Raw genomic sequence first — 14,339 nt, 5'->3', positions numbered from 1 at the left:
CTTATCTGAAATGTTTTATGAGATTGGAGAACACATTGGGAGGGATCTTAGACCATTCCTCCATGCATAATCTTTACAGATCCTTCATATCCTTTGTCTGGTCTTATAGACTGCCCTCTTCAATTCCAACCACAGGTTTTCAATGCGGCTCAAGTCCGGAGACTGAGATGGCCATTGCAAAATGTTGATTTTGTGTTCAATTAACCATTTATTTGTGGATTTTGCTGTCTGCTTGGGGTCATTGTCTTGCTGGAAGATCCACTAACGGCCATGTTTCAGCATTCTTGGCGTAGTCAACCAGGTTTTTAGATAAAATGTCCTGGTACTCCGTAAAGTTCATGATGCCGTTGAGCGTGGACCAAAGAGCTCTATTTTCGACTAATCTGATCATAGCATCTGGTTCCAAGTACCAATGGCCTTTAGGTAATCCGGCTTTTTGGAAAGATGTCACATAGTAGAACTGCATAAGTGTTGACCTCCACTTCCTGGAGGACCGAGTTTTGCGTAAGTGTTGCGCTTTATGAATCTTCACGGTTGCTCTCAATAGAGGCTTTTCTTCCTGGCAACCCTTCCAAAGAACCTATTGGCTTGGAGGTGGCAACTAATTGTAGATTTGGAGACTTTGTGACCTCAAGTTGCGACCAAGTTCTGTAATTCTCCAACTGTGGCCCTTGGACTGCTTTGCCTCCCGAAACAGCTTCCTCACTGTGTGTGGGGACAAGATACACTTGGGTCGTCTACCCAGGTAAGTTTACCATTGTTCGAGTGGGTTTAAACTTCTAAATTGTAGCCGTAATAGTGATAAGGTATTATTATTTGTACTTTCTGTACTCATTGCCTGATTAATGAAAGTCAACAACCATTTGTCTCTTTTCATATGTGAATTATTTTCTTTCCCATGGTGATGGATGAAATAGGGATTTTACATGCGTGTTACCTCCTTTTTTATTCCCCAGTGAAACTAGAAGACATTAAAGGCCACAATACAGTTCCTTATACTGAGATTAAATAAAAAAATAAGTAGAATGTTAATGGAGATTACATTTTGTTTTGATTTTATTTCTAAGAAACATTAATAATCATTCAGCATTTTTACACCTTTCTTTTTTAGATTTTGTTTTACTTGTTACACAAAATCTCTTTCTCTGAGCAATTGTATCAGTATAAAATAATATAGAGTGTAACCTTCACATGTCTTTGAGCATACAATATAGCAAAGGCATTTATATTGTTTTTTATACAATCTTATTTTGCTCATCTTTATCAAGGGTGTCAATCATTTTTAGGGTGATTGTAGGTGCTGCCTGAGAGAGGTACTGGGGAGTGTTGAGTCAGATGCCCATGCAAAGATTATATTTGGCGCCGCAGGGTGTGTGAGCATGGAAGAGAGACAGAGTGAGAGAGAGAAAGAGAGAGTGGGTAGTCTGTGTCTGTGTCTTTGTGTGTGTGACTGTGTGTGTCTGTATGTGTGTGTGTCTGTGTGTCTTTGTGTCTGTGTGTTTGACAGGCTGCGGGTGAACAGTGACAGTGCTTCGTTGCCTGGGAGACAGAGGGCAGTGGAGGGCAGTGGAAGCCCCGTCCAAAAGAACCCCCTCTCCCCCATGACACGCCAAAACACAGGGTAGGACATGCTACGCACACACACACACACACACACACACACCTGGAATGTACCAAAAACACTTCATCAGCAATTGTTCTCTCTCTTATTTTTCCACTTTCTCTCTCTCTCCTTTTTCTTTTCTCTCTTCCCTTTCCCCTCTCTTCCTTCCCCTCTTTCCTTTCCCCCTCTCTCTTCCTTCCCCTCTTTCCTTTCCCCCTCTCTCTTCCTTCCCCTCTTTCCTTTCCCCCTCTCTCTTCCTTTCCCCCTCTCTCTTCCTTCCCCTCTTTCCTTTCCCCCTCTCTCTTCCTTCCCCTCTTTCCTTTCCCCCTCTCTCTTCCTTCCCCTCTTTCCTTTCCCCCTCTCTCTTCCTTTCCCCCTCTCTCTTCCTTCCCCTCTTCCCTTTCCCCTCTCTTCCTTCCCCTCTTTCCTTTCCCCCTCTCTCTTCCTTCCCCTCTTCCCTTTCCCCCTCTCTCTTCCTTCCCCTCTTTCCTTTCCCCTCTCTTCCTTCCCCTCTTTCCTTTCCCCCTCTCTCTTCCTTTCCCCCTCTCTCTTCCTTCCCCTCTTTCCTTTCCCCCTCTCTCTTCCTTCCCCTCTTTCCTTTCCCCCTCTCTCTTCCTTTCCCCCTCTCTCTTCCTTTCCCCCTCTCTCTTCCTTCCCCTCTTTCCTTTCCCCCTCTCTCTTCCTTCCCCTCTTCCCTTTCCCCCTCTCTCTTCCTTCCCCTCTTTCCTTTCCCCTCTCTTCCTTCCCCTCTTTCCTTTCCCCCTCTCTCTTCCTTTCCCCCTCTCTCTTCCTTCCCCTCTTTCCTTTCCCCCTCTCTCTTCCTTCCCCTCTTTCCTTTCCCCCTCTCTCTTCCTTCCCCTCTTTCCTTTCCCCCTCTCTCTTCCTTCCCCTCTTTCCTTTCCCCCTCTCTCTTCCTTCCCCCTCTCTTCCTTCCTCTTCGTCCTCTTCCTCCCTTTCCTCCTCTCTCCCAGGGGGCAGGAAGGTGGGGTTTAGCTTCAGGGGGCGGACTCTCTTTAGACCAATGGACCAATAGAAGGACAGAAGCGAGCCGATAATGCTGATTTATTTTTCTGACACGTCTGTGTGTGATATGACATTAGTATGTGATGATGATTGTGTGTGATGATATTAGTATGTGATATTGCTTGTCTTTTAAACCTGTCTCAGTGCTGTCTATCTCTAATAGAACAAGGATGGCTTTGGTTTCCAACAACTCAGGGCTTGAGTAACTTACCTATTTTTGTGATCAATTGTTTTTAAACTTGATATACAATCATTTAAAACACTTAGTAAGGGTATAAAACATACTTTTCAATTACAATACTCAAAACTGGGTCCAACAGCATATCCAAGATGGCCTCCAAACCAGATCCTTCAATGCTGGTTAAAATGTGAACATGTTTATTTCGCTCCTTCCACTCTAGTAATTCTAACTCTATGGTCTGAGGGGCTTTGTCCACTCTAGTCATATTTCTATGGATGCAACCGTCCTCCCTCTTTCTTAGACCAGTGTTTCCCAAACTCGGTCCTGGGGCCCCCCCCCCCCTGGGTGCACATTTTGGTTTGTTATCCTAACACTACACATCTGATTCAAATAATCAAAGCTTGGAGATGAGTTGGTTATTTGAATCAGCTGTGTAGAGCTAGGGCAAAAACCAAAACGTCCAGGACTGGGGGTGGGGGGGGGGGGGGACCGGGGGGGCAGGACCGGGGGGATGGGGGGCAGGACCTGGGGGGCTGGGGGGGCAGGACCGAGGGGGATGGGGGGCAGGACCTGGGGGGATGGGGGGCAGGACCGAGGGGGATGGGGGGGCAGGACCGGGGGGGCTGGGGGGGCAGGACCTGGGGGGCTGGGGGGGTAGGACCGAGGGGGGATGGGGGGGCAGGACCTGGGGGGCTGGGGGGGTAGGACCGAGGGGGCTGGGGGGGCAGGACCGAGGGGGATGGGGGGGGCAGGGCTGGGGGGGCAGCACCGAGTTTGGGAAACACTGCTCTAATGCACTGTTGATGATGTCACTGTATTCAAATACTTCTGTGGTAAACCAATGACAAATAAATAATACATTCTGATTGGCTGTCCTCGTGTTATTGTCACATAGCACGTCAGTTCAAAGTAAGTTTAGTTATTTATTACTAGTGTGTGTGTACTACACGGTGTCAGAAAAAAAAACATTTATTGAAAGTATTAAGTTATCTGTCATGTTAGATATTAGATCATCTACTGAACTAAATACTACAACCTATCATCTACGTATATAGTTGAAGAGGAACAGAATATCAGTGTATGACAATGGGGGGCTCTCTGTACAGAATATCAGTGTATGACAATGGGGGGCTCTCTGTACAGAATATCAGTGTATGACAATGGGGGGCTCTCTGTACAGAATATCAGTGTATGACAATGGGGGGCTCTCTGTACAGAATATCAGTGTATGACAATGGGGGGCTCTCTGTACAGAATATCAGTGTATGACAATGGGGGGGCTCTCTGTACAGAATATCAGTGTATGACAATGGGGGGCTCTCTGTACAGAATATCAGTGTATGACAATGGGGGGCTCTCTGTACAGAATATCAGTGTATGACAATGGGGGGGCTCTCTGTACAGAATATCAGTGTATGACAATGGGGGGGCTCTCTGTACAGAATATCAGTGTATGACAATGGGGGGCTCTCTGTACAGAATATCAGTGTATGACAATGGGGGGGCTCTTTGTACAGAATATCAGTGTATGACAATGGGGGGGCTCTCTGTACAGAATATCAGTGTATGACAATGGGGGGGCTCTCTGTACAGAATATCAGATCTTTACAAGTCCTGGGGGAGAGGTGTTTAAAGTCTTAGGAACCCCATCAATCAGGAGGCTGGGTTGAGAGAAGTGGGGAGATTTGGAGGGGTGCTGCTACTGGGGGGTGGTACACTGCTGGAGGGGTGGGGTGCTGCTGGTGTTTGGTGGACTGGGACACGCTGTTTGGTGGACTGAGACAGGGTGGGTGTTTGGTGGGCTGAGACATGGTGTTTGGTGGGCTGAGACAGGGTGGCTGTTTGGTGGGCTGAGACAGGGTGGGTGTTTGGTGGGCTGAGACATGGTGTTTGGTGGGCTGAGACATGGTGGGTGTTTGGCGGGCTGAGACAGGGTGGGTGTTTGGTGGGCTGAGACATGGTGTTTGATGGGCTGAGACAGGGTGGCTGTTTGGTGGGCTGAGACAGGGTGGGTGTTTGGTGGGCTGAGACATGGTGTTTGGTGGGCTGAGACAGGGTGGGTGTTTGGTGGGCTGAGACATGGTGTTTGGCGGGCTGAGACAGGGTGGGTGTTTGGCGGGCTGAGACAGGGTGGGTGTTTGGTGGGCTGAGACAGGGTGTTTGGTGGGCTGAGACATGGTGGGTGTTTGGTGGGCTGAGACATGGTGTTTGGTGGACTGAGACAGGGTGGGTGTTTGGCGGGCTGAGACATGGTGTTTGGTGGACTGAGACAGGGTGGGTGTTTGGCGGGCTGAGACAGGGTGGGTGTTTGGTGGGCTGAGACAGGGTGGGTGTTTGGTGGGCTGAGACAGGGTGGGTGTTTGGTGGGCTGAGACAGGGTGGTTGTTTGGTGAGCTGAGACAGGGTGGGTGTTTGGTGGGCTGAGACAGGGTGGGTGTTTGGCGGGCTGAGACAGGGTGGGTGTTTGATGGACTGAGACAGGGTGGGTGTTTGGAGGGATGCGGGTGAAAGTGGAAGGAGAGATTGAGTGGTCCTGCCTGGGATGGGGTGGTGCTGTGGATAGGACGGAGGGTGGCGAGATTGGGTGGGGTGGTTGACATGTGCTGCTGCTGCGGGGGCTGGGGAGGAGTTGATTGGCCCCGTTGGGTGGTGGCGTGAGAACAGTGGTCTGGCTGGATGGGTGTTGGGCTAAGGGGATTGGATGTGGGGATTGAGAGGTGCTCTTCTTGGAGCAGACGACTGGTTGATTGGGGCTGTCGATGAGTTGAGTTGGGTTGATGATTTTGATGCTCTCTGATGGTCTGTAGTGATCTGTGCTGCTCTTTACTGGTTTATGCTGGTCGGAACTGGTCTGTAGGGGATGGACTCTGGGCTGTTCGGAACTGGTCTGTAGGGGATGGACTCTGGGCTGGTCGGAACTGGTCTGTAGGGGATGGGCTCTGGGCTGGTCGGTACTGGTCTGTTCTGAGCTGTGCTGGTCTGTGCTGGTCGGTAGTTGTCTGTAGTGGTCTGTACCGGTTTGTACTGGTTTGTACTATTCTGTACTGGTTTGTACTGGTCTGTACTGGTTTGTACTGGTCTGTACTGGTTTGTACTGGTCTGTACTGGTTTGTACTGGTCTGTACCGGTTTGTACTGGTCTGTACTGGTCTGTACCGGTTTGTACTGGTTTGTACTGGTCTGTACTGGTCTGTACTGGTCTGTACTGGTTTGTACTGGTCTGTAGTGGTCTGAATCCAGGGATGCTTCAGAGTCTGCACTGCTGTCAGTCTCTCTGTTGGATTCACCTGTAGCAAGGCTTTCACCAGACCTTGTGCTGCTACACACACACACACACACACACACACACACACACACACACACACACACACACACACACACACACACACACACACACACACACACACACACACACACACACACACACACACACACACACACACAGACACACACACACACACACAGAGATACGGTCAGAGAGGGTAAAATATGTGTGAGCATGAGTGTGTATAAATGTGTCTAAAAGCTTTTGTGTGTATGCGTGTATATACAGTACCAGTCAAAAGTTTGGACATACCTTCTCATTCAAGGGTTTTTCTTTATTTTTACTATTTTCTACATTGTAGAATAATAACGAAAACATCAAAACTATGAAATAAAGTAACCATAAAAGTGTTAAACAAATCAAAATATATTTTAGATTCTTCAAAGTAGCCACCCTTTGGCTTGATGACAGCTTTGCACACTCTTGGCATTCTCTCTTGAAGGAGTTCCCACATATGCTGAGCACTTGTCGGCTGCTTTTCCTTCACTTTGCGGTCCAACTCATCCCAAAACATCTCAATTGGGTTGAGGTCAGGTGATTGTTGAGGCCAGGTCATCTGATGCAGCACTCAATCACTCTCCTTGGTCAAATAGCCCTTACACAGCCTGGAGGTGTGTTGGGTCATTGTCCTGTTGAAAAACAAATGATAGTCCCACTAAGACCAAACCAGATGGGATGGCTTATCGCTGCAGAATGCTGTGGTAGCCATGCTGGTTAAGTGTGACTTGAATTCTAAATCAATAACAGTTATTTAGTGTCACCAGCAAAGCACCCCCACACCATCACACCTCCTCCTCCATGCTTCACGGTGGGAACCACACATGTGGAGACCATCCGTTCACCTACTCTGCGTCTCACAAAGACACAGCGGTTGGAACCAAAAATCTCAAATTTGGACTCATCAGACCAACAGACAGATTTCCACCGGTCTAATGTCCATTGCTCGTGTTTCTTGGCCCAAGCAAGTCTCTTCTTCTTATTGGTGCAATTCGACCATGAAGGCTTGATTCACCCAGTCTCCTCTGGACAGTTGATGTTGAGATGTGTCTGTTACTTGAACTCTGTGAAGCATTTTTTTGGGCTGCAATTTCTGAGGCTGGTGACTCTAATAAACTTTAGAGTGCAGCAGAAATAACTCTGGGTCTTCCTTTTCTGTGGTGGTCCTCATGAGAGCCAGTTTCTTCATAGCTCTTGATGGTTTTTGCGACTGCACTTGAAGAAACTTTTAAAGTTCTTGACATTTTCCGGATTGACTGACCTTCATGTCTTAAAATAATGATGGACTGTCGTTTCTCTTTGCTCCTTTGAGATGTTCATGCCATAATATGGACTTGTTTTTTTACCAAATAGGGCTATCTTCTGTATACCACCCCTACCTTGTCACAACACAACTGATTGGCTCAAACGCATTAAGAAGGATAGAAATTCCACAAATGAACTTTTAACAAGGCAAACCTGTTAATTGAAATGCATTCCAGGTGACTACCTCATGAAGCTGGTTGAGAGAATGTCAAGAGTGTGCAAAGCTGTCATCAAGGCAAATGGTGGCTACTTTAAAGAATCTCAAATATAAAATATATTTTGATTTGTTTAACACTTTGTTGGTTACTACATGATTCCATGTGTGTTATTTCATAGTTTTGATGTCTTCACTATTATTCTACAATGTAGAAAATAGTAAAAATAAAGAAAAACCCTTGAATGAGTAGGTGTGGCCAAACTTTTGACTGGCACTGTATGTGTGTGTAAGTGTGTGCTTATGTCTATACATATGTGTGTGTCTCACCGTCAGATATGTGATCCCAGTAAGGGGCCAGGAAGGTGAGGTGTCCCTCTCTGATCATCTGGAATAGCTCCTCTTGGTCTCTGTCTCTTCTCCGGAACGGAGGGAACCCACAGAGCAGGATGTAGACTATCACCCCCAACGCCCACAGGTCTACCGGCAGACCATACCCTGCAGAGAGGTAGAGGGATGGAGAGAGAGAGAGAGAGAGAGAGAGAGAGAGAGAGAGATGAACAGAGACAAAGATTGTGATAGAGGTAAGTAATTGATAGAGAGAGAAATAAAGTGATAGATAAAGTAAAAGTATAAAGGGAAAGATGTGGTCACCTGTCTCTGAGAGGATCTCCGGGGCGACATAGGTGGGTGTTCCACACACCGTGAAGATGGGTTCTGTTACAACCATGGCTAGACCAAAATCACCCAACTTCAACCTACTGACCCTATCATTACTGTACTCCACCTTGAAGAGAGAGAGAGAGCGAGACATACCATCACCACTGTACTCTACCTGGGAGAGAGAGAGAGAGAGAGAGAGAGAGAGAGAGAGAGAGAGAGAGAGAGAGAGAGAGAGACCATCACTACTGTACTCCACCTGGAAGAGAGAGAGAGAGAGAGAGAGACCATCACTACTGTACTCCACCTGGAAGAGAAAGAGAGAGAGAGACCATCACTTCCGTACTCCACCTGGAAGAGAGAGAGAGAGAGAGAGAGAGAGAGAGAGAGAGACCATCACTACCGTACTCCACCTGAAAGAGAGAGAGAGAGAGACATACCATCACTACTGTACTCCACCTGGAAGAGAGAGAGAGAGAGAGAGGGAGAGAGAGAGAGAGAGAGAGAGAGAGAGAGAGAGAGAGAGAGAGAGAGAGAGAGAGAGAGAGAGAGAGAGAGAGAGAGAGAGAGAGAGAGAGACCATCACCACTGTACTCTACCTGGAAGAGAGAGAGAGAGACCATCACTACTGTACTCCACCTGGAAGAGAGCGAGAGAGAGGTACCATCACTACTGTCATGACGTTGGCCTGTTGGTGAGGTTTATGACCCCCATAAATACCTTTTCCCCTTTCCTCTCTCTCTCTCTCTACAGAGTGACTCTTGGAGAATCCTTTGTTAACATAGAGACTCTGTTAACATCAAAAGGGTGGGGACCAGAACCATATTTCGGTAATCCAACCAGTTGAAAATATCTGTTGGCACTTAAAGAATATGATGTCAGATCAGTTGTTGTCTGGGACATTACATCTGATGATAGGACGACATAAACTGTATCTTGGAAAGTCTACACATTCTAGTTATCAGATTCACATGGAATTGTTGTGCAATTTAAATGTTTAAATATGAAACTATTTGTGAAAAGATGAAATGTAATTTTAGCTTCTAAATTAGATAATTGGTTTTCATAAGTAAACTAGATTCAATTCAGTGGCCCCGCCCAAGTGAACAGACATTGGTTGTGAACTATAAAACACGCCCTTCTCTCCACCACTATATAAGCCCTTTACGGACATTTTACATTTGTGTTCCCGAGGACGTGAGGACAACGGTCCATAGGTTAAAAGGGCTAATATCAAACTACAGAACTAAGCCAACTTCAGCGTGAGCTTAAAGTATGGCAACTTGGTATGAACTTTGAACTCTTATTCACTAATGAAGTGATACCTCCTAGCCGTTGAGTGAGCAGCAGCAGCTGTAAACGTGGGCTAGGAAAGGACGGACAAAGTATCTCTTCTACCAAACACACGACGGTACGACAACGTATCCGTTCTACCACAAGACATATTCTTCAAAGGACAAGGGAGATCTCTGTTGGGCAACACGGCCCTCCATCTACGACCAACCTATTGAAGCACCGCTCAGAGTAAATATTTCTTGCATTTTCCTTTTCCAAATGGGCGGTTATTTAGAATGCATAAGATTCTGTATTTACGATAGCACAGCTTCACAAGGTCCGATCAGAGACCCTTATTCCTTTGTTCCTCAGTCTTCCCGCGCTTTCATTCAAAACCCAACCCCCTTTCTTTGTGTAACCAGCCGTCATATCGGTTCCTTCCGCTAGGGACGTTTTCTTTTATGACATAATTAGTAATCAATGTATGACCCATCCTGTGTATGTGTAATTCTGTGTGATTGTTTCTGTATTTAGTAAATAAATCATTAAACCCAATTTTGTATTGCTGATTCAACTTGTTAGCCAGGGTTCGTGAAGATAACCAAGAATTCTACGACTTCAGATGAGACTGAATAAGGTGACGATTAAGAATTGACTGCTATTGATGTAAAATATTACCAGGTCTTTAAGAGTTTATTTGGAAGACAACAGCTCTATAAACATTATTTCGTGGTGCCCCGACTTTCTAGTTGATTACATTTATATGATTAGTTCAATCAGGTAATATTAACTACAGAGAAATTATTTTATAGAATAGCATGTCATATCACTTCATCCGGCATAGCAAAGACACTACACTAATGTACTCTACCTGGAAGAGAGAGAGAGATACCATCACTAATGTACTCCACCTGGAAGAGAGAGAGAGATAACATCACTAATGTACTCCACCTGGAAGAGAGAGATACCATCACTAATGTACTTCACCTGGAAGAGAGAGATACCATCACTAATGTACTCCACCTGGAAGAGAGAGAGATACCATCACTAATGTACTCCACCTGGAAGAGAGAGATACCATCACTAATGTACTCTACCTGGGAGAGATACCATCACTAATGTACTCCACCTGGAAGAGAGAGAGAGATACCATCACTAATGCACTCCACCTGGAAGAGAGAGATACCATCACTAATGTACTCCACCTGGAAGAGAGAGAGAGATACCATCACTAATGTACTCCGCCTGGAAGAGAGAGATACCATCACTAATGTACTCCACCTGGAAGAGAGAGAGAGATACCATCACTAATGTACTCCACCTGGAAGAGAGAGAGAGATACCATCACTAATGTACTCCACCTGGAAGAGAGAGAAATACCATCACTAATGTACTCCACCTATTGATTTACCTATTCACACACACACACTGCCTCACCAGTAGGTTTTCAGGTTTCAGGTCTCTGTGTACTATAGTCTTGCTGTGAATGTATCTCAGAGCTTCACTGACATCACACACCATCTGCCCCACCTCCTCTTCCGGAAACTTCCCACGCTCCGCAATCGCCTCGAACAGGTCGCCCCCGGTAACCATCTCCATGACAAGATAGGAATGTGTGTGTGTGTGGTGGTGTGTGAAGAGGGGCACCACGCGGGGATGTGACAGACTACCCAGAATGCTCAGCTCGTTCTGCATCATGTGCTCTCGGCCAATCAGCTTTGAGCGCTCCACAATCTTTACGGCGAAGGCTTCCCCGTTGTCGCGCCGACGACACTCGCGCACAACAGCAAAGTTTCCTTCTCCGACAGTGCGGCCGATGTCATAGCAACGCTCAATATCCGACAGAGTGACATCATTATTGTCAGACGGGAGGTCAAAGATAATTTCCTGTTTAGTCCCCGCCTCTTCCTGTTTAGAATCTGAGGAGCAATGTTCTGATTGGCTGAGGGACTCCTCCTCAATCCTACAGATTGATCCAGTGTGGCATCGGGCAGGACCGACGTGAGGTTTCTCTACTTCCTGGTCATTTGTTCTGTTTCCTGTTTTCTTCCTGGTTACGGGAGGAAGTGGAGCCATCCCTGCTCTCTGATTGGGTCGATCAGAGAGCTTACAGTTCCTGCTGCGTGGGGGAGGGTGTGTGTCTATCTCCTCTTCCTGAGTAAGTGGACCTATCGGTGACGATAGTCTCTCTCTAGTTCCGCTTTTCACTCTGACCCTCTGAAGATGATTGGGGGGGTGAGAGGGGTGTGTGGAGTTTCGTTTAGAATGTGTGTTAGGGTGTGTATGTGTGTGTGCATCCGTGTCCAGGTGTGTGTGAGTAGGGTGTATGGACTGTCTGGTTGGGTTGTTGTGTGTGGGGTGCCTGTTTGGGTGTGTATTGAGGTGTGTCAGTGTATTTGGGTGTGTATTGGGGTGTGTCAGTGTGTTTGGGTGTTTAAGCCTGTGTGTGTCTGCTTTGCGATGTGTGTGTCTGTCCAAGTTGCGTCCTTGTGTAAGTGTATCGCTGTTTGTCGGCGTGTCCGTGTCGGGGTGTGAGTGTGTGTCCGTCCCTTCGCTGTATCCGCTGTCGGCCTTGGCAGCTTCATCAGGTGGAGGGCGTAACCTCCTCTCCCAGGCCCCGAGCGCATCGTTGCAGTAATGGGAATGTTGCGGGAACAGCTCCTCCAAGGCCTCCTTGACGCTCCGGAGCTCAGGACGAGACTTTCCCAATGCCAGGAACGCCGCTTCGCCACGGAAAAAATCACACACCCCCCGCACCTGTAGGGAGAGACGGGTTAGACACACACACCTGGACTGAGAGGTGTGGTGTTGTTATGGTTGTTGTGTGTGTGTGAAAGTGTGTTTGTGTGTCTGTTTGGTTACCTCTCGTGCATGTGGCGTGTAAAGGCGTGTGACTCTGGCCCTGTGCCAGCGAGGGAAGCCCAGCGCCTCGGAGACGTCCAATAGAAGCTGTTCGTACGAGACCACGCCCCTACGGTTTAACAGCACCGTCACCTGACCAGACACAGAGACGATGTCATCGAGAGACCAGGAAGTACTGAATATTTGTGAGCCAAGCCAACCATAGAATTAGAATTGAATTAAAATGTCAATGAAACCAACTTATTGAATTTAGAATCATGTTTGTTAGTGCAGGGATGGAACAAAAACCTGCACATCCAGTAGCTCTCCAGAAAGAGGGTTGGCTACTCCTTTTTCATCATTTCATTTTACACTGTTTTTATTTATTTATTTTTATTTATTTTTTAGCCCATTTTCTCCCCAATTTTCGTGGTATCCAATCGCTAGTAATTACTACCTTGTCTCATCGCTACAACTCCCGTACGGGCTCGGGAGAGACGAAGGTCGAAAGCCATGCGTCCTCCGAAGCACAACCCAACCAGCCGTACTGCTTCTTAACACAGCGCGCCTCCAACCCGGAAGCCAGCCGCACCAATGTGTCGAAGGAAACACCGTGTACCTGGCCCCCTTGGCTGGCGCGCACTGCGCCCGGCCCGCCACAGGAGTCGCTGGAGCGCGATGAGACAAGGATATCCCTACCGGCCAAACCCTCCCTACCCCGGACGACGCTATGCCAATTGTGCGTCGCCCCGCGGACCTCCCGGTCGCGGCCGGCTGCGACAGCGCCTGGGCGCGAACCCAGAGACTCTGGTGGCGCAGTTAGCACTGCGATGCAGTGCCCTAGACCACTGCGCCACCCGGGAGGCCCATTTTACACTGTTACCTTTCTGAGGGCGCTGTGACCGCACGGTCGGACCACAGTAACCAATCGTGGTCGCTCTGCACTTTGCTCAGCATGACGAGTGTGGAAGACTGGGAAAGATGGAGGGAGAGTAGTCCTAGTGGCTGGAAGGTGGGGGTCAGGGTGGGGGCGAGTAGTCCTAGTGGCTGGAAGATGGGGGTCAGGGTGGGGGAGAGTAGTCCTAGTGGCTGGAAGGTGGGGGTCAGGGTGGGGGAGAGTAGTCCTAGTGGCTGGAAGGTGGGGGTCAGGGTGGGGGTGGGGGAGAGTAGTCCTAGTGGCTGGAAGGTGGGGGTCAGGGTGGGGGAGGGGGAGAGTAGTCCTAGTGGCTGGAAGGTGGGGGTCAGGGTGGGGGAGGGGGAGGGGGAGAGTAGTCCTAGTGGCTGGAAGGTGGGGGTCAGGGTGGGGGAGGGGGAGAGTAGTCCTAGTGGTTGGAAGGTGGGGGTCAGGGTGGGGGAGAGTAGTCCTAGTGGTTGGAAGGTGGGGGTCAGGGTGGGGGAGGGGGAGAGTAGTCCTAGTGGTTGGAAGGTGGGGGTCATGGTGGGGGAGAGTAGTCCTAGTGGTTGGAAGGTGGGGGTCAGGGTGGGGGAGGGGGAGAGTAGTCCTAGTGGCTGGAAGGTGGGGGTCAGGGTGGGGGAGGAGGAGAGTAGTCCTAGTGGTTGGAAGGTGGGGGTCATGGTGGGGGAGAGTAGTCCTAGTGGTTGGAAGGTGGGGGTCAGGGAGGGGGAGAGTAGTCCTAGTGGTTGGAAGGTGGGGGTCAGGGAGGGGGAGAGTAGTCCTAGTGGTTGGAAGGTGGGGGTCAGGGTGGGGGAGAGTAGTCCTAGTGACTGGAAGGTGGGGGTCAGGGTGGGGGAGGGGGAGAGTAGTCCTAGTGGTTGGAAGGTGGGGGTCAGGGTGGGGGAGGGGGAGAGTAGTCCTAGTGGTTGGAAGGTGGGGGTCAGGGTGGGGGAGGGGGAGAGTAGTCCTAGTGGCTGGAAGGTGGGGGTCAGGGTGGGGGAGGGGGAGAGTAGTCCTAGTGGCTGGAAGGTGGGGGTCAGGGTGGGGGAGGGGGAGAGTAGCCCTAGTGGCTGGAAGGTGG

General features: G+C 48.8%; 1 protein-coding gene across 1 annotated transcript; it reads right to left on the bottom strand.

Annotated features, from left to right (window-relative positions):
• Positions 1-3,717: 3,717 nt before the first annotated feature.
• LOC129830518 (serine/threonine-protein kinase DCLK3-like) lies at positions 3,718-13,938 on the bottom strand. Its single transcript, XM_055893088.1, has 7 exons — positions 13,544-13,938; positions 13,247-13,487; positions 12,385-12,516; positions 10,960-12,279; positions 8,242-8,374; positions 7,918-8,085; positions 3,718-6,125 (listed from the first exon to the last, which is right to left on the bottom strand). The coding sequence occupies exons 1-7, from the start codon at positions 13,936-13,938 to the stop codon at positions 5,842-5,844; spliced, it is 2,673 nt and encodes an 890-aa protein (XP_055749063.1). The 3' UTR covers positions 3,718-5,841.
• Between the last annotated feature and the right edge of the window lie 401 nt (positions 13,939-14,339).

Source organism: Salvelinus fontinalis, chromosome 32 (genome assembly GCF_029448725.1).
Source record: "Salvelinus fontinalis isolate EN_2023a chromosome 32, ASM2944872v1, whole genome shotgun sequence".
Lineage (NCBI taxonomy): Eukaryota > Metazoa > Chordata > Actinopteri > Salmoniformes > Salmonidae > Salvelinus > Salvelinus fontinalis.
This window is presented reverse-complemented; position numbering and strand designations above follow the sequence as displayed.